The sequence below is a fragment of the Xenopus laevis genome, chromosome 7L, assembly GCF_017654675.1.
Source record: "Xenopus laevis strain J_2021 chromosome 7L, Xenopus_laevis_v10.1, whole genome shotgun sequence".
Taxonomy (NCBI): domain Eukaryota; kingdom Metazoa; phylum Chordata; class Amphibia; order Anura; family Pipidae; genus Xenopus; species Xenopus laevis.
Genome location: NC_054383.1, coordinates 7,565,039 through 7,583,573, shown reverse-complemented (window position 1 = coordinate 7,583,573; position 18,535 = coordinate 7,565,039). Strand labels below are relative to the sequence as shown.

Genomic DNA, 18,535 nt, shown 5'->3' with positions numbered 1-18,535 from the left:
TATAAAACAGTAGGAGGAATTATAGGGTGAGAGTTTTTCATGTAACAGAAATTATAAAGAGAAGAATATGATCAGTAGGAAAGGGTTAAATAACCAAACCCAACCAAACAGACAGTAATAATGGCAAGCTGAATTACAAGGAGGGTATATATATATATAGTGAATAAAGTAGCCCCTTTTGTAAAATATAAGGATATTATAAGTTACTGAGGAGTTTCATGACCGTATAAAAACACGAGGCCGAAGGCCGAGTGTTTTTATACAGGTCATGGAACTCCGAGGTAAGTTCTAATATCCTCATATTTTACAACTGGGGGTACTTTATTTATTATAATACACAAATTTCAATGAGTCATGTGACAGAAATGACATCAGAACTCACCGTTTATAACTGATGACATCAGAACTCACCGTTTATAACTGATGACATCAGAACTCACCGTTTATAAGGATATAATTTACAGGATATTCATGGCTTTTGTGTATTATATATATATAAATGTATGTGTGTTGGTGAGTTTGTATACAGACTGGGATTGTTTGTAGAGCTCAGTGAGATTGGGATGAGATAGAGTATTTTGGGCACTTGAGGAGTAAGAGACAGAGATGTGAGTGATACTGAGAGCTGTGTATCTGCCGGGAGATGGACTGAGTTACAGTAGTAAACAGGCGCCTCACATTTTCCAGTTATAGAGACAGTCAGAGAGAGCAGAGAGAGCTGCGTGAGTGCTGGAGGCACATTTTCCAGTGGCAGAGCAATCTCACATAAAGTGTCACTTTTCAGCTCTGCAAGTTCTCGGGCGGGAAGAAAGTCAGCACATTGTGACGTGAGTGAAAAGCACATAAAGGGGAGAGAGAGAAAGAAAAGGGGGGACAGATAGAGAGCAGTGAGGAGCAATTACAGACATGTGCCTGACACTTCTCTGCCTGTTCTTACTGACAGCTGGCGGCACAGGTAAGAGACTCACCCTCTATGTGACACTTTCTTTCATCTGCACTCTGCTCCTACCCTGAGCACTCCATTGTGCTACTATAGGGATGGGCAATTTAAAGCTCCCCAGGCACTGCAGAACTACAACCCTCCGCCTCCCACTGAACAACCCAAGGCTGCAGGTTGTAGTTCAGCAGAACTAAAGTTTATTATTCATATTATTATTAAATGCTTATTTAGATTTCAGCTGTCTATTTTGCCTCGCTTCAACTGCCTTTTGGTTGCTATGCCAATTTGCCATAGGAACCAGGAAGAAGCTTGAAAGAAAGGTTTCTATTAATATATATTAATTAATATTTAGCACAATACAAATTGAAGTTCTTGAACTGTTTTTTTTTAATTTATTTATTTATTTTGAAAGTTTTTGAATTCTTCAACTCTGTGGCCCTAGAATTTTATCCTTTTAATAATAATCCTAGAAAGTAATTTCATGAAATTATTAAATAAAAACAGATTAGTTGACCACAGCTTAGACTCTTACCTCCCCTTTAAGCAGCACTTCATTAGTTACAATAGACAGATTTATACATGCAGCTTACACCTGCAGCACCCCCGGACAACTATACACTTAAGGGGGGATTGGTAGGTCACCAACAGCACCAACAGGTGAAGTGCAACAGCAACAAGCCTCCCCCCATCCCTATGGGGCAGAAATCCACCAATTGCAGGTGGAGGTTGTAGAATGGCCAATTCTAAGCAATTTTTCAATTGTTCTTCATTATTTACCGTCTTCTTCTGACTCTTTCCAGCTTTCAAATGAGGGTCACTGACCCTATCTAAAAAGCAAATGCTCTGTAAGGCTACAAATGTATTGTTATTGCTACTTTTCATTACTCATCTTTCTATTCAGGCCTCTCCTATTCATATTCCAGTCTCTTATTCAAATCAGTGCATGGTTGCTAGGGGAATTTGAGCCACAGCAACCAGATGGCTGAAATTACAAACTGGAGAGCTGCTGAATAAAAAGCTAAATAACTGAAAAACCATAAATAATAAAGAATGAAACCCAATTGCAAATTGTCTCAGAATATCCCTCTCTAGATTATACTAAGGGGCAGATTTATCAAGGGTCGAAGTGAAAATTCGAAGTAAAAAAATTAGAATTTCAAGCTATTTTTGTGTACTTCGATTAGGGAATAGTCCAAATTCGATTCGAAAATTAGAATATTGTAATTTATCATGTGGGGGCATATTTATCAAGGATCAAATTTCGAAGTAAAAAACCTTCGAAATTAGACCATTGAATTTGAGTACTTCGACAGTCGAAGTATTTTTTCCAGCGAAAACGCCCGTGTTCGATTGGAGTACGATCGAAGTAAAATCGTAGGATCGAGCGATTTAACCCTACGAATCGAGCGATTCAAAGGATTTTTCATTAAAAAACTTTGGCTTCTCAAAACATGCTCAAAAGCCTCAGATAGGTTCCAGGAGGTCCCCCATAGGCTAAACAGCAATTCGGCAGGTTTAAGGTGGCAAAGTGTCAAAGTCGAGGTTTTTTAAAGAGACAGTACTTCGATTTTCAAGTGGTCGAATTTTCGAAGGTTTTTCAATTCGAACCGAAGTCGAATTTGGCCTATTTGATGGTCGAAGTACCCAAAAATTATTCGAAATTCGAAGTTTTTTAATTAGAAAATTCACTTCAACCTTTGAAAAATCTGCCCCGTGCTGTCTCTTTAAAAATTCAACTTCGACCATTCACCATCTAAAACCTGCCGAATTGCTGTTTTAGCCTATGGGGGACCTCCTAGTACCTATTTAGAGTCAATTGGTGGACTTTGAAAAATCAAAGTTTTTTTTTAAAAATAGTTCGAATCAAATTTGTTTGAATTCGATCTTACTTCGATTGGAATGATCAAATACAGCCTATTCACCCCACAAAAAAAACCTTAGATTTTTTTTAAATACATTTCGGTTGGTCTTTTTTTATTTCAATTTCAAAGTTATGGGAGTTAAAAAAAGCTCCCATTACTTCGAAATTCGACTCTTGATAAATCTGCCCCCTAAACGTTCATTTAAAGATGAACAACACCTTTAATTCATTGAAATGCATTTATAAATACATATTCCGTAGCACATACAGAATTCCATACAAAGCCCAATGCAAGAAGTGAAGATATAGATATTACGTTGTATCACAATACTGCACATTATTTGTCAATGCTTATCTATAATTTTTATTAATAATTATCTCTCTTCTCATTGTACACCTCACTTTGTTCCTTTATTCCCCTCAAGCCTCTCTGGTACGGGTATATGGGGTGCCTGGGGGAAGGGTTACCCTACCCTGCAATATGAGTATGGGGCAACTGGACAGAGGGCATCGGTCTAAATATCCGGCAGGATCAGTCAGCTGGCGGAGGTGAGTTTGGCAGTTTATGGAAAGCCTCGGTACCAAGTATCTGTTTCTTAAAGGGGAACTATCGCAAAAATGACAATTTAATATAAGCTTCCTCCTACAGAAATACGAGATTTTCTAAATACAATCAATTAAAAATTCTGCATTGTTTCTGAAATAATCAAGTTTATCTTCACTATCCCTCTCTCAGCATCTGTTTCTCTTCATTCTCTCTTCATTCTCTCTTCATTCAGGAGTTGGGTGTCAGATGAGTGATCCAATAAATCTTTTAGGGGGGCTCCCTTTCCTAGCAGATGAAGCTCATTCAAATAACTTATTCCAGTACAAACAAAATAACTGCCTTTTGCACAAATTCTGCATGTAGAGAGACAGGATTTCTGGTGATTTTAATAGAGTGAGCTCTAATACATCTTCTAGGCAAAAGAAGCCCCCCTATAAAGCTCCCCATAGATGCGACGATTCTTCTTGCCGAAGGACCGATTTTAGGGAAGTCCGACCAATCCTTCTAAATTATCGTGCGGTTAGTGGGATTCGAACGATCGTACATCTTACGATTTTTCGGCCGACATCTGTCAGGAAATTGAGCGGCCAGGTGAAAAAATCTTAGTCGGTCCCAGTACAATCTATCTAGTTTGCAGGGCCAAGCAGGCAGCTCCCCTTTGTTTTCCTGGCAAATTGGTCTTTTCAGTTGATGGTAAATTCGTACGATCGTTCCGAGAAAATCGTGGTCTCACGATGAGGATCTATGGCCAGCTTAAGATATATTGGATCTAACTGTCAATGAATATCTGACACCCAACTGCTGCATGAAGACAGAATGAGGAGAAACAGATGCTGAGAGAGAAATAGTGAAGATAAATTTGATTATTTCAGAAACGGTACAGAATTTTTAATTGAGTGTATTTAGTTTCTTATTTCAGTATGAAGCTTATATTAAATTTTCATTTTCGCGATAGTTCCCCTTTAATGTGCCTTCTTCTCATGGTGTGAGTCTCTTCTACCCTTTCTTTCACTCTGCCTGGTTCTCTCGCTCACACTCATTTCAACATCACACAAACTATTAACTCAGCTTTTTCCAATATGCTCACATTAAGTTTAAGCTTGGACTTGACTTTTGGTCCGTCTCTCCCACTCACTGCCTGACCAGCACTCACAACCACTTCTGTCCTTCTCAAACACTGGGTGTTAAGCCCCAAACCTGCAGCCAGAGGCCGTGGATTAAACCATTTCAGCAAAAACGATTCAAATAAAATAAAAAGTATTTTTTATTTAGTCCATGAGTCCTTAAAAGCCATACTCGTTTTGTGCTGCATAGCATTTAGTCAAAGGCTATTATTCCATTATAATTCCAAGAATATACAGGGCAGCAAATATGTTTTGGCCTCATTTTTACCCTAACCATCTTTAAAGCTGGGTGCAGCTAGCAATACAAATATGCATTCTCCCCAAATCTCACCTTGACTGACCTTCAGTCTGAGCCCCTCTACCCCTGTTCTAGACTCTCTTGTGCTACAACCTCTATGGTTTCTTCTATCGTAGCAATAACAAACCAGTGGTCCGGATGAATCGTAACGGGATGCTCTTTAGATCTCGAGGAGTATCCTCACAAGCTTCCGTATATCCATCTCTGTTTGAGCTGGGGGATTTCTCGCTGCACCTGGAAAATGTGGGAAAGCAGGATTCTGGGAGATACCAAGCGCTGGCACAGTATGGTGACTCCAAGCAAGAGTGCATAGTACAACTGCGCATCATTCACGGTACTCATGAACATTATTATAGATTACAACTCACATTTGCAGCTGTATTTTGTGGTTCCTTTTACACATAATAACCGGGAGAAATTAGTGGCAATTATATTGAAGAAAATCCCCTAATTAATGCTGGTTTTTAGCACTGGCATTAGCCAATTATGTTTGGGAATTCTGCGTGTAGTGTTCTATAATTTGGCTCTAATAAGAGTAATCATTATAGTTACGTTTTATACTCGCATTTATGATGTGCACAAATTACTCCCCATGGGGTGCCAACATTTCCCTTCGTGCTTTACTGTTCACCCTGTGGTTAGATTATCAGCATGTGCCAACCTTTAGCTATGGGCATATGTTCCAATCGAAGATAATTCCATGTTATGTGTGTAGCATATAACTGATACGGATTTGTCGGATAAGCGTCTCCTTTGGGTGAGTGTGAGCAATCCCTCCCCCTCCCACCTGACTCTCATATCCTGTTTTGAAACTTTGTGTTGGGGGCTTCACTGACTCATACACAGGAGGGGGATTCTGGTAAGTAAAGCAGCAAAAAGGCGACTGCAAAGGGGGGTCCCTGGAAGGTGGCGACATGTGTCAGAGTTTCCTTGATGTCAAATATATTGAAGCTAAAAACAATTACAATTAAAAAAACAAGAGTGGAAAACTTCAAGAAAATGTGGTGGAAAAGGGGTAAAAAATTGGTAACAGGAGGAAAGAGGGTCAACATGAGAGTATTCGGAGAGGAGATTGGAGCTTGAGGGGGTCCTGGGAAGAGCACGATAGAAAAATAGTGAGGGAGCAATGAGGAAGGAATAGAAAGATGTTTAAGAAAGGAAGAGTAGAGGGTATAGAAGTAAGGAGAGCATGGATGGAGAAGCAGGTGATGAGTGTGGACACATTTTCAGAGGACAAAAAGTCTGGTAGATCTGCTCATAAGCTCTGCATGGGATGTAGCCATTTTTAAATTGGAAACCGATCTACTTGCCTCGTTCATCGTAAAAGCGTAGAGCAGAGTCATTTGGGTTCTAACACCTTTTGTATAAGTGATGGGAGCTTTACTTATTGGCGTGATCACTGCTGCTCAGAAACCCCATGGACTAGGTAGGCTGAAGAGCAATTCAGGGTCAGGGGAAAAGTATTCAGCTCAAGAACACTCAGGGCACTTGATGTATTATTACACCCTCAGGTGCCATGCAGATGTTTGGCGTGGGGTATATGTGGGTTCCAGAAAAAAATAAATGAAAAAGACCGGTGTGGAGCAATAGGAGAGTGAAGATCTATAAGTGACTTTGCCTTCTTCTTTCCTCTGTTTGCAGTCACTCAGTCTCCCCTTGGAGTTCTCCCTGAGAACAGCTCTGTCACCCTGACGTGTTCTGGAGAGAGTTCCCACCCTCTGCGCTGGCTGCATGGGGGCAATCCCGTACTTCCATCTAACAGGTTCTTAAAGTCACAGAATACGCTGACTATCCAAGGTCTAACTCAGGCTGATCGGGGGAAATGGAGCTGTGAGCTGGATGGAGCAAAAGCTTCTGTGCAACTTACAGTACTGGGTAAGTGGCAAACAACGGGGTTGTTTTCTCTGGAAAAAAGGTGCTTGCGAGGGGATATGATTAGACTTTACAAGTACATTAGAGGACATTATAGACAAATAGCAGGGGACCTTTTTACCCATAAAGAGGATCACCGTACCAGAGGCCTCCCCTTCAGACTAGAGGAAAAGAAGTTTCATTTAAAGGAACAGAGTAGGGGGTTCATCACAGTCAGGACAGTGAGGTTGTGGAATGCACTGCCGGGTGATGTTGTGATGCTGATTCAGTTAATGACTATAAGAGGGACTTGGATGATTTTTTTGGACAGACATAATATCAAAGGCTATTGTGATACTAAACTCTATAGTTAGTATAGATGTGGGTATATATCATTTATGTGAAGGTATGGAGGGGTTTGTGGATACTGGGGTTCATTTGGAGGGGTTGGACTTTTCTTTTTTCAACCCGATTTAACTATATAACAATGTAACGCTGTATTCTCCAGACGGTCTCCCTCTCTTCTCTGGGTCTTGCAGATCATAGAGTCACTCTCCAGCTGCCCTCCCAGCAGTCTCATCAACCCCCATAAACACCCCTGATCCATCCCACATTATTTATCTTTAGTCTTGGCTTCACTGAGATCACTCCGTTTGCCAGTTCCGTCCTCTCTCTGGGTCTTTGGTTGAGCTGTCTTTGCCAAGCCCTTTCTTTAGTATGACCTTTAGCAAGGTCTATCCCCTGCTGTCTCCTTTTCTGAAGATAATCAGTGGGCCAATTTTTATTCACCCTCACACATCTTATTTACACTGCATTCCATTCATTTTCATTAGTGATTCATGAAATCCCCCACATATGTTTACCCTAGACTTAGTAGCTGACAGAAGAGACACATCCATTAAACTCCTTCCTTGAAAAAATATCTGGCTAACTTCTAGTAGGTACAGGGAAAGGAAAGGTTGTCTCAGAATGGGAGAATCAACCTTGTACTATAATAATTAATACCAGGAACCTTGTGTTGTCTTCTTTCTTCTTTTTTATTTTTCTCTTGCATTTACCTCTATTAATAGGTGTTCTTATCTTTGCCCCCACCCCCAGGTATTTCTGGCCCTGCCTTTCTCTCTTTATATAGGGCAGTTGGTGCCCAAGCTGAGCTTCCCTGTACCCTTAATGAGACACCAAAAGAAGGACTGCTGAGTGTGCAGTGGCACCACAACTCAATGTTACTGGACCAGAAGACACAGGGGTTGACCATCAACCCAGTCAATTCAGAAGATGCTGGTATATACAGATGTGATATCACCTATAAAGGCCATGTGATGAGAAGACACATACAGTTAAAGGTCATTCAAGGTCAGTGGGGTAACATGGTCCATCCTCTTCGCTATGCCTTTAATTACAGCAACTTTACTATCTTCTGATCTCGCTTCAGTGCATATAACATTGGCCAAGGGTTACGCCCAATAAACCGGGATTAGCCTAGATTTACCATACATTGATCATTGCAGCAGAGCATGATTACTTGTAATTCTCTCATTTACATACATATATAAAAACATGTTTTTTTCCCCCATTAATTTAACTAGTAGCAGAAATCTATTAAGCCTCCCATCAGAAGTCAGATCAATTCTTTCCTGCGTGTGGGGAATGATAAATATTCAGATCTGGGAGAAACTTGACTAAGTGCTATTTGGTCGTCTAATCAGTAGATTTTTGTTACAGAAAGTTCTCCATATGACACATGGGTGGAATTAAAGTGTAATAGTGTATCTGTCCCAGAGTCAGAATCAGTTTCACATATTTCCCCTCCTTCGTATTTTCTTCCTGGTTTGAATCATTTTTAGACTATTTCTAGGCACAGAACTCTTCTTAGAAAAAAAATTGTTATTTTATACTAGAAATAATGCCCAAACCATTACAGAGATGGGTGTTTGACACAACGGTCGATGTTCCATTGTTCAAAGCATATCAACAAGTGCTTAGGCCTCAATGAAATCCAATTCATTGTCAATTTGAGTGATGGACCCTTTCATTTAAGGTTACACTCTCCAACTGTCAAATATCCTTATATGATTAATTGAGCATTCCTGGCAAACCCAACCCATTGAGCTTCCCAAAGAAAAAAAAACATCTTCTACTGTTTAGGTGCTCAAAAAAGGTTGGTTGGGGACTACCAGTAGATCGTCAGCTGATGATCAGTAGATCTTGAGAAGGACAATGTCTACAAACAACTCCAATAGCCTACAATCCAGTTGGCTTCTTTAATTCAGATTTCCTAAAAAGCTTGATAAAAGGCTGTGTGTAACCTGCCAAGTGTTCCAAATAAAGGCATTTTTATTCAACAAGATTTATGGTGCTGTACTTCAAGAGTCTTTGATAATCTTCAGTCACACTGCTGTACTGCAAACTGGAGTGATGTCATCCCCTCCCTTTCCCTTCCCAGCAGCCTATCAGCAGAATAATGGGAAGGTAATCAGATAAAAACTCCCTGGTACATTTAAGAATAGTACTCAATAGTAAAAATCCAAGTCCCACTGCAACTCCTCCCGTTACATTGAGTAGGAGCAGTTACATTGTGAAGTGCTGGCTCTTTCTGAAAGCACAGGATTAGGCACCTGAGCTGAGATGGCGCCTACTCACCAATATTACAGCTAAATAAAATACAGGAATGACATTTTATATGGTAAAGTGAATTATTTGCAGTGTAAACTAGAAAGAAAAGCTGTGCCTCCTGTGAATCCTTTTAAAGGTGAACTAAAGCTTTAGTAAAGAAGTAGCTAGAAATGTTGAACATGATGTTTTGTGCTTCTGTACCAGCCCAAGGCAACCACAGCCCTTTAACAGTAACGATCTGTGTCTCCAAAGATGCCCCAGTAGCTCCCCATCTTCTTCTTCTGCTGATTCACTGCACATGCTCTGTGCTGCTGTCACTTACTGAGCTTAGGGACCCACTCACAATATACAGTACACATAGAATAGAAATGTCACAATATAAGGCTGATTAGTAATTAATACAGATAATTACTACATGTCAGCACAGAAACCAGTGCAATTAGCATCAGAATTGAATAATCAGCAAACCTGTAGCATCAGCTTATATTACAGCCAGGGAAGCTCATTTTCTGCTGGATAATTAGTGACGAGCCCTAAGCTTAGCTTCTCAACAGCCAATCAGAGCCCACTGAGCATGTGAGTGTCACAGACACTTTCCAAGATGGTGACCCCCTGTGACAAGTTTGAAGTCCTGGATCATTGCTGCTATTGACAAGCTCAAACTTTAGCCTCGTGCAATAAGTTCACTATATAAAATATGGTATTTTTAGCCACATTCATTTTTAGGGTTTAGTTCTCCTTTAACTCCTTTAACACAATTTCTCTGTTTTTTTTTGGTGCTAAACATCTATTCCCTTGCATTTTATCTCCCTCAGTCTACCCCTCAGGCCCATCTTTAGTTAAAGAGGGTTCTGCCCTGCAGTTGCTGTGCAATGTCAGTGGATCTGATAATGAGGAAACGTACGTATGGACCGGACCTGACCCCGCTGGCGGGCGGAGATACAAGCAGCATGGAGCAGTGTTAAACTTGCCTGCGGTGCAAACAGGGGACATGGGAGTGTGGAACTGCTCTGTATATGGGAAACAAGGACTGGTGGGACAGTTGCAGTATATTCTCTATGTGCATGGTAAGTCATCCTATAATTCTTTCATATTATAATTCCTTAGTGCCGAGTGGTCTGCAAATGATATACATTTGGGAATGTTGACCAGATATAGCACATTGGGCCAGATGGGTCTTCCTTACCCAAATGTAGAGTAACAGTGCCAAGATTCACTGTATGTCGATTGCTTTACTGCTCATGAGAAGACCGGGCTTCCCTGCTGTACTGAGTAGGTAAAGCAGTGTAAAACAGGTTGCTGAAGCATGTGCGCCATCTAGTTGCCAAGGCTCATCAAACCAGGCTAGTGACTTGCAGACATCAATGCTATGGGATAACCCCTTGCTTCTAAGCTGGGCCCAGCCAGAATCAGAGAGTAAGTACCTGGAATGTCTCCTGGATGTGATTTCTTGGAGGATTTTGATCATGCTATCTTACATCTGGCCACCTGCTGTTGCATCTAGTCATGTCTATGTTACATATAGATCTGGCTGACACCTGATGGGTTGACAAGTCCAAGATGGGGGGAGATATTAAATTCCAAAAGCAGTTTTAGAATAGAGGTAATCTATGGGGACCTGCCTACCTAACCCCATGCTGACTCTGATGGAGTAAGGTGGCCTTCAGTTAAAATTTGTTTTCATCAGGTCAGGAATCGATGGCCTGATTCCTGTAGGGGGAGCAGACATTAAGGCATAACATCTAAAGCAGTTCGGCAAAAAGAGCTGCTGGGGATCCCACTCTGCATGAATCTTTGTGCCAGATCAAGTGATGTATAGTAATGGAATGATCAAGCATACGGAACGCATTTTAGGACACCCTCCGGCAAAATACCAGTCCTCCATGCGATGTCCAACAGCAGGGCCGGAACTAGGGGTAGGCAGAAGAGGCACGTGCCTAGGGCGCAATCAAGTGGGGGCGCCAAGAATGTACCTCTTTCTTCAGCCTACCCCTTGTCCGGACCCTTTCTCTCCCACCGGTGCTCTCTTCCCCCTTCACGAATTAAAATATTTCTGGCATGCGCAGTTTATGCCACAGTTCCTGACACATGCAGTTTCTGATGTGCACGCATGCGCACTTCCGGCTGTGCGTGCATGCGCATTTCTGGCCGCACGCGCATGTGCACTCGAAGTCCGGCGCGGAAGGGGGCGAAGAGGGCTGCTGGGTTGCGTTGGGCGCCCGGCTGTCTTGGCCCGGCCCTGTCCAACAGTTTAGGAATGCCGCATCGGGTACTCTTACCGTCACTCATCCTCCAAATCTGCAGTCACACCTCTGTCCTCTACCCTCCCTTCTCAGCCGTCAGCCATACGAACTCCGCCCTCAGTCCTCAGTCTTCCGCCCTCAGTCCTCCGCCCTCAGTCCTCCGCCCTACCTGTTGAGCCCTCTACCCTCTTTCCTCAGCACTCAGCCTTCCGCTTTACCTCTTCCCCCTCCGCACTTCGCCCTCCGCTCTCCCCCCTCCGAACTCTCTTTTCATCCGTCAGTCTTTTCTCTAAGCTCCTAAAGTGGTGAGCGAGCATTTTCATTCCGAGAAAGCAGAAATGTGTTTAAAACATATCTATAATAATACTGGCAAAGTGAGGAAGGATGAAGAGGTAAAGCGGAAGGCTGAGGGTAGAGGGCTGAGCAGGGAGGGCGGAAGGCAGAGGGAAGAGGGCAGAGGACTGAGGGCGGAGGGAAGAGGATGGAGGACTGAGGGCGGAGTTTGTATGGCTGACGGCTGAGAAGGGAGGGTAGAGGACGGAGGTGTGACTGCAGATTTGGAGGATGAGTGACGGTAAAAGCACCCGATGCGGCATTCCTAAGCCATAGGACATCACATGGAGGACAGACATTTCGTTGGAGGATGTCCTAAAATGCGTTCTGTACAAGCAACAGCTTCCTCTAGTAATGGGATGATGAAGCAACAGCTTCCTCTAGTGGCTGAAGCCTGCTTTACACTGCCCATAATATGAAGAAAAATGCTTTATAGCAGCAGTCCCCAACCTTTTTAGGGCCAGGGACCGGTGTAAAGAAAACATTTTTTGCAACGACCGGGAGGGGTCAGGGGGGTCAGCGGCAACTGCGCATCCAATTTGGGAGCGCCAGTGTTAATTGCGGGCTAGGCTTGGCGGCCCAGTTTAGGACTATTCAGGCCCGGTTCAAGTCCCGCCTCCCTCCACCAACATAGGAAGGAGAGGAAACCAGAAGTAACAGCAAATCAGATGTGTGTATCTCGACAAATACAGGGCAGCAGTAGATTGGTCTCTCTTTTCCAAGGGGAGTTTGCTAACGGAGCCTGAATTACCCTTTAAGTGTCATCTTTTCTAGTGCCCCTACCATGAGATTTAAATGTTTGGGAAAATCAGGTAGACTGGGGATAACAAGGCATGATTTCGGGATCCTGGCAGGAATTGTCTGGGCCAAAGAACAAGCATCTATATGTATAGAGTGTATCAATGTATAGAGTAATAGGGAGAATTAAAGTATATTTGCTAATGCTAGTAACAGCACTCTTTAGATCTGATATCCATGTGAGCTATGAGACAAGCTAATGTGCTTTTATCTGCTGCCTGGTACATTTATTGTGCCCCAGGATGGGCAGTTATTATACTGATTCCCATTTATCTTTTCCCTGACAGCTGCTCAGGTGTCAGTCTTTGCCGCCTTCTCATCGTGGCCTGTATATGTCACCTTCCTGCTCATCATTCTCCTGGTTTTAGGACTCATAAGCGCAATCTCTTGGCACAACCGCAGGGTGAGTCTGTTTTCTGCCTCAATATCTGTTTATTTATGTGTTCCCTATATAACATCATCATATTCTGCAGCACAGAAATTACACATCAGTCCCTGCCCCAGTGGAGCTTACAGTCTATTATCCCTATCACATACACACACTCTGTGGTCAGTTAACCTCTCTGTATGTTATTGGAATGGTAGGAGGAAACTAGAATACCCAGAGGAAACCCACAGAAGAATGCAGAGAACAGATAAACACATTGCAGATAGTGACCTGGCTGGAATCAAACCTAGCTCTCCAGTGCTGCAAGGGTCCCAGGTTCAATATTACCCAAGGCACTAAAAAAAATATAACCTTATGATAGGCAGAAATAATAGAACGTATTAATTTATTATCCTTTATTTATAGAACACCTACATATTCCATAGAGATTATTCATCATGCACATTAGTCCCAGAGGAGTTTACAATCTAAGGTCCCTATCACAATCACACAAACTAGGGTTAATTTTATCAGGAGACAATGAACCTGCCTGTATCTTTTTGGAGTGTAGGAGGAAACTAAAATACCCAGAGGAAACCCACAGAAGAATAGGGAGAACAGATATACACATTGCAGATACTGTCCTGGCTGGAATCGAACCTAGGTCCCCAGTGCTGCAAGGGTCCCAGGTTCAATATTACCCAGGGCTCTACAATAAATAATCCTGTTACAGGCATAAATAATAGAAAACATGTATTTATTATCCTTTATAGAACAACTACATATTCTGTAGAGGTGATTCATTGTGCACGTTAGAGGAGTTGCCCCAGAAGAGCTTACAATCTAAGGTCCCTAGCACATTCAGACACACACACACACACTAGGGTCAATTTTATCATCATCATTTATTTATAGAGCGCTGACAAGATACGCAGTGCTTTGCCTTAGTTTATAACAAACGGGGAACAAATGGTGAATAATAAACAAGGGTTTACAGGTACAATAGGATTAGAGGGCCCTACAAGTGAGAGTTTACAAACTAAAGGTTAGGGTAAAATTGAGAAATTAGGGGGCAGATTTATCAAGGGTCGAAGTGAATTAGAGGGAATTTTCGAAGTAAAAAATTTGAATTTCAAAGTAATTTTTTGGATACTTTGACCATCGAATAGGATACTACGACTTCGAATTTACTTTGACTTCGATTCGAAGTAAAAACCGTTAGAATATTCAATAATCAAAGCACTGTCTCTTTAAGAAACTTTGACTTCAATACTTCGCCAAATTAAACCTGCTGAAGTGCTATGTTAGCCTATGGGGACCTTCTGCAACCATTTTCTAAGTCTTCACACATCGAAGTAAAATCGTTCGATCGTACGCTAAAATAGTTCGAAACGTTCCATTCGAACGATTTAATCGTTAGATCGAACGATTTTACTTAGATCGTTCGATGGCCAAATTCGGTGAAAAATACTTCGACTTCGATATTCGAAGTCGAAGTATTTCAATTCGATGGTCGAATTTCGAAGTATTTTTTACTTCGAAATTCGACCCTTGATAAATCTGCCCCTAGGAGTTTAGAAACAAATTTGTGATTTATGATACAGCAATGACTGATTAATTAAGGTGCATTGAATAAGCTTCCTTAAACAGGTGGGTCTTTGGAAAGAAGGAGAAAGTCTGACAGCTCGAGGCAGAGAGTTCCAAAGAGAAGTCTTGTAGACGAGAATGCGCTTAAGAGGAGAGGAGAAGTGAGGCGAAGGTCAGAAGCAGAGAGAAGGTTATGTGAAGGAGAGTATGTTGAGATCAGAGATGAAATATAAGGAGGGGCTTCTCTGTTAAGGGCCTTAAATGTAAGTGTGAGTAGTTTGATTCTAGAGGAGATTGGGAGCCAGTGAAGGGACATACATATGGGAGCAGCTGATGTTGAAAAACCTGTGAGGAGTAGGTGGCAGTAATCAAGTCGGGAGATAATAAGAGACTGGATAAGTGTTTTGGTTGAGTCTGCACTGAGATACGGTTGTATTCGGGCAACGTTGTGCATCTGAATACAAAAAGATTTTGCAAGTGTTTGGATGTGTGGTGAAAAAGACAGATGCGAGTCTAAGATAACTCCTAGGCAGCGTGCCTGTGTGGTCAAATGAAAGGTGTTGTGAGTGATATCTGAGGGACAGGGGGAGATTTTGGGGGAAATATAACGAGTTCTGTTTAAAGGACCAGTAACATCAAACATTTTTACAAAAAAATTCGTTAGAATAGAACGAGAAAAAAAAACAAATTAAAATTTAAAATAGCAAAGCCTTTATTAAGAAATAACTTACAGAAACTCCACTTCCTGTCCTCTTCAGAAACGGCGAAAGGGCGACCATCCATCCTGCAGCGCTCGATTTCTCCTCCCTGGCTATTCACTGACAGTGTGTCCTCTGCCCCGATCTCCAGCTCTTCTTCATCCTCCTTCATCCAGCTGCAGTAGGAATTGCTGTCCGGTCTCCCCAGCGCCAGTATCTGCCCCGCTCCGTATAATCAGGCTCAGTCCACAAAATTGCCCAGGTGGTTCACTTCAATTGGGAGCCCACTGACGTCGCCTTCCTACTGCTGCTGGATGAAGGAGGATGAAGAAGAGCTGGAGATCGGAGCAGAGGACACACTGTCAGTGAATAGCCAGGGAGGAGAAATCGAGCGCTGCAGGATGGTCGCCCTTTCGCCGTTTCTGAAGAGGACAGGAAGTGGAGTTTCTGTAAGTTATTTCTTAATAAAGACTCTGCTATTTTAAATTTTAATTTGTGTTGGTGTATTTTTTCGTTCTATTCTAATGAATTTCTTTGTAAAAATTTTTGATGTTACTGGTCCTTTAAGAAAGATTGTCAGGAGCCAATGAACCTGCCTGTATCTTTTGGAGTGTAAGAGGAAACCAGAATTCCCAGAGGAAACCCACAGAAGAATGGGGGGAACAAATAAACACATTGTAGATAGTGGACTGGTTGGGATCGAACTTAGGTCTCCAGTGCTGCAATAGTCCTAGGTTCAATTTTACCCAGGGCTCTATCAGCAAGGAGCTTGTATATTCACCCCATACTCCTGTGGGTTTACTTTAGGTATTCTGGTTTCCTCCTATACTCCAAAAAGATACAGGAAGGTTCATTGGCTCCTGATAAAATTGTGTGTGAATGTGATAGAGACCTTAGATTGTAAGCTCCTCTGGGGCAGGGACTAATGTGTATGATGAATAATTTCTACGGAATATGTCGGCAATCTATAAATAAAGGATAACAAATAAATATTTTAAATAATTTCTGCCTATGACAGGGTTATATATATATATATATATATATATATATATTTTTTTTTTTTTTGCGCTAGGGACTTTTATTCCAGATATTATTTCTGATGTAGACTCTCCGCATTCCCTAAGCGGACAGATACGGATGAATGTGGATTAGGCCTGTCACTAGATTCATCTCATGAGCGAATCAGCAGCAGACAAGGGGTTGACACAAGACCAATTTAGCAATCTTGAGTTACGGGCGCAGCACAGAGAGAACTGACAGATCCTTCTTCACGGGCGGAGAAGCAGCTGAAGTGTATATAAAGTGTCCCCCGGGAGAGCAGTTCTGGGGGTTTAGTAGTTTATGATTAATGTGTGCGGCGGGGTGAGGATCAATCTTCTGACATCAATGTGCGGAACATCAGAAAGGCGCAGCGAGTTAGCGCACAAAGGATTGTCTGCCGAGCGGCGCCGATAAATAAACGGAGATGTTTTCAGCTTCACTGTGACTTCAAGGGAGGAAATTCAGTTTTATTTGTGTCTCATAAAAACTCAGAAGATAATACGACTATTGCTTGTTGTGTGCACGGAATATTCTGACTTGACAGATGAAAGGGAGCTTCCATATTGTCTTAGATGAGATATTTTGTGTTTTGTTCACGCAATAAGCTCGGAATTTCTCCTACTGAATTGTGCTTAGTACAGGGGAATACCTACGTATGTTCCATAGTTTTATGGGATCTCTCTGTACAGACTATGAGCAAACTAAGGGGCTGTTCCTGCTGAATTGTGCTTAGTACAGGGAATACCTACGTATGTTCCATAGTTTTATGGGATCTCTCTGTACAGACTATGAGCAAACTAAGGGGCTGTTCCTGCTGAATTGTGCTTAGTACAGGGGAATACCTATGCTGCCATAGTTTTATGGGATCTCTCTGTACAGACTATGAGCAAACTTAGGGGCTGTTCCTGCTGAATTGTGCTTAGTACAGAGGAATACCTATGCTGCCATAGTTTTATGGGATCTCTCTGTGCAGACTATGAGCAAACTAAGGGGCTGTTCCTGCTGAATTGTGCTTAGTACAGGGAATACCTATGCTGCCATAGTTTTATGGGATCTCTCTGTACAGACTATGAGCAAACTTAGGGGACTGTTCCTGCTGAATTGTGCTTAGTACAGGGGAATACCTATGCTGCCATAGTTTTATGGGATCTCTCTGTACAGACTATGGGCAAACTTAGGGGCTGTTCCTGCTGAATTGTGCTTAGTACAGGGAATACCTATGCTGCCATAGTTTTATGGGATCTCTCTGTACAGACTATGAGCAAACTTAGGGGACTGTTCCTGCTGAATTGTGCTTAGTACAGGGGAATACCTATGCTGCCATAGTTTTATGGGATCTCTCTGTACAGACTATGAGCAAACTTTGGGGGCTGCTCCTGCTGAATTGTGCTTGGGCTGCCATTAGTAATGATAGGGCTGCATGCTATTATATTAGCCCTCCCACACTGGGCCCTATTTATCCAACTGGTCACCTGGGTCCCTTGGTTGGTAAGCCACAATGGGGCCCTATTGGTTTCTATGACTTACAGGTTTGGAGCAAAATCTGCCTGTGCGTCTGCCTCTTCTTTTCTTTTTCCTCAGGTCCTTTCTAACCGTCGCTCTATATTGTCTATTTTAGAGACGACTGTTACACCTACTTGCACGGACCACCATAGATGTTCCTTCTGGGTCTTCACTTAAGAAGGTGGAAGTTTGATTCAGCCACAAAACTGAGAAGTGTTTCCTGTGGATCGGGAAATTAAGCCGTTGCTTCCGACTGCACCAGCCGACAGTTACTGAGGAAAAGAACTTTATTTGCCATAAGGACTTGCCTGTTAGGGGGGCATTGAGCAGATTAAATGGATCAGATGTGGAGCGGGGACTTCGGGGATTCGGCACTGATTTGAGCAGCTCTTGGCCATTCTGTAAAATTTTGTATAATAAAATATATGTTTATTTAAATGTGAGCTCTTTCCCCAGTAATGTTTCCTTCAGTCATGTGCAGTCATTTTATACACATGTTAGAAATGCTGCCGCACTTATTTACAGCAAGATATTTATAAAAACATCTCATATTGCATGCTGAAGCTGAAATCCGCACAGTCCGCTAACTTTATTCTTAAATAGTCATTTTTGTACATTGCTGTAAATTCCAGGGCCTCAGGGCAAAACCTTTTCATTTTCCAAGATATCAGCAGGTAAAACTGCAAATATAATGAATTATAAACAACAGCACCACCTATTGGTCGTTTCAG

The 18,535-nt window shown here is 42.1% G+C and overlaps 1 protein-coding gene across 1 annotated transcript; it reads left to right on the top strand.

Annotated features, from left to right (window-relative positions):
- The first annotated feature begins 541 nt into the window (after nt 1–541).
- Nucleotides 542–18,247, top strand: lag3.L (lymphocyte activating 3 L homeolog). The gene is made up of 8 exons (XM_018225048.2): nt 542–955; nt 3,227–3,350; nt 4,887–5,104; nt 6,412–6,645; nt 7,720–7,974; nt 10,050–10,301; nt 12,896–13,011; nt 17,920–18,247. The coding sequence occupies exons 1-8, from the start codon at nt 907–909 to the stop codon at nt 17,995–17,997; spliced, it is 1,326 nt and encodes a 441-aa protein (XP_018080537.2). The 5' UTR covers nt 542–906; the 3' UTR covers nt 17,998–18,247.
- Nucleotides 18,248–18,535: the final 288 nt, after the last annotated feature.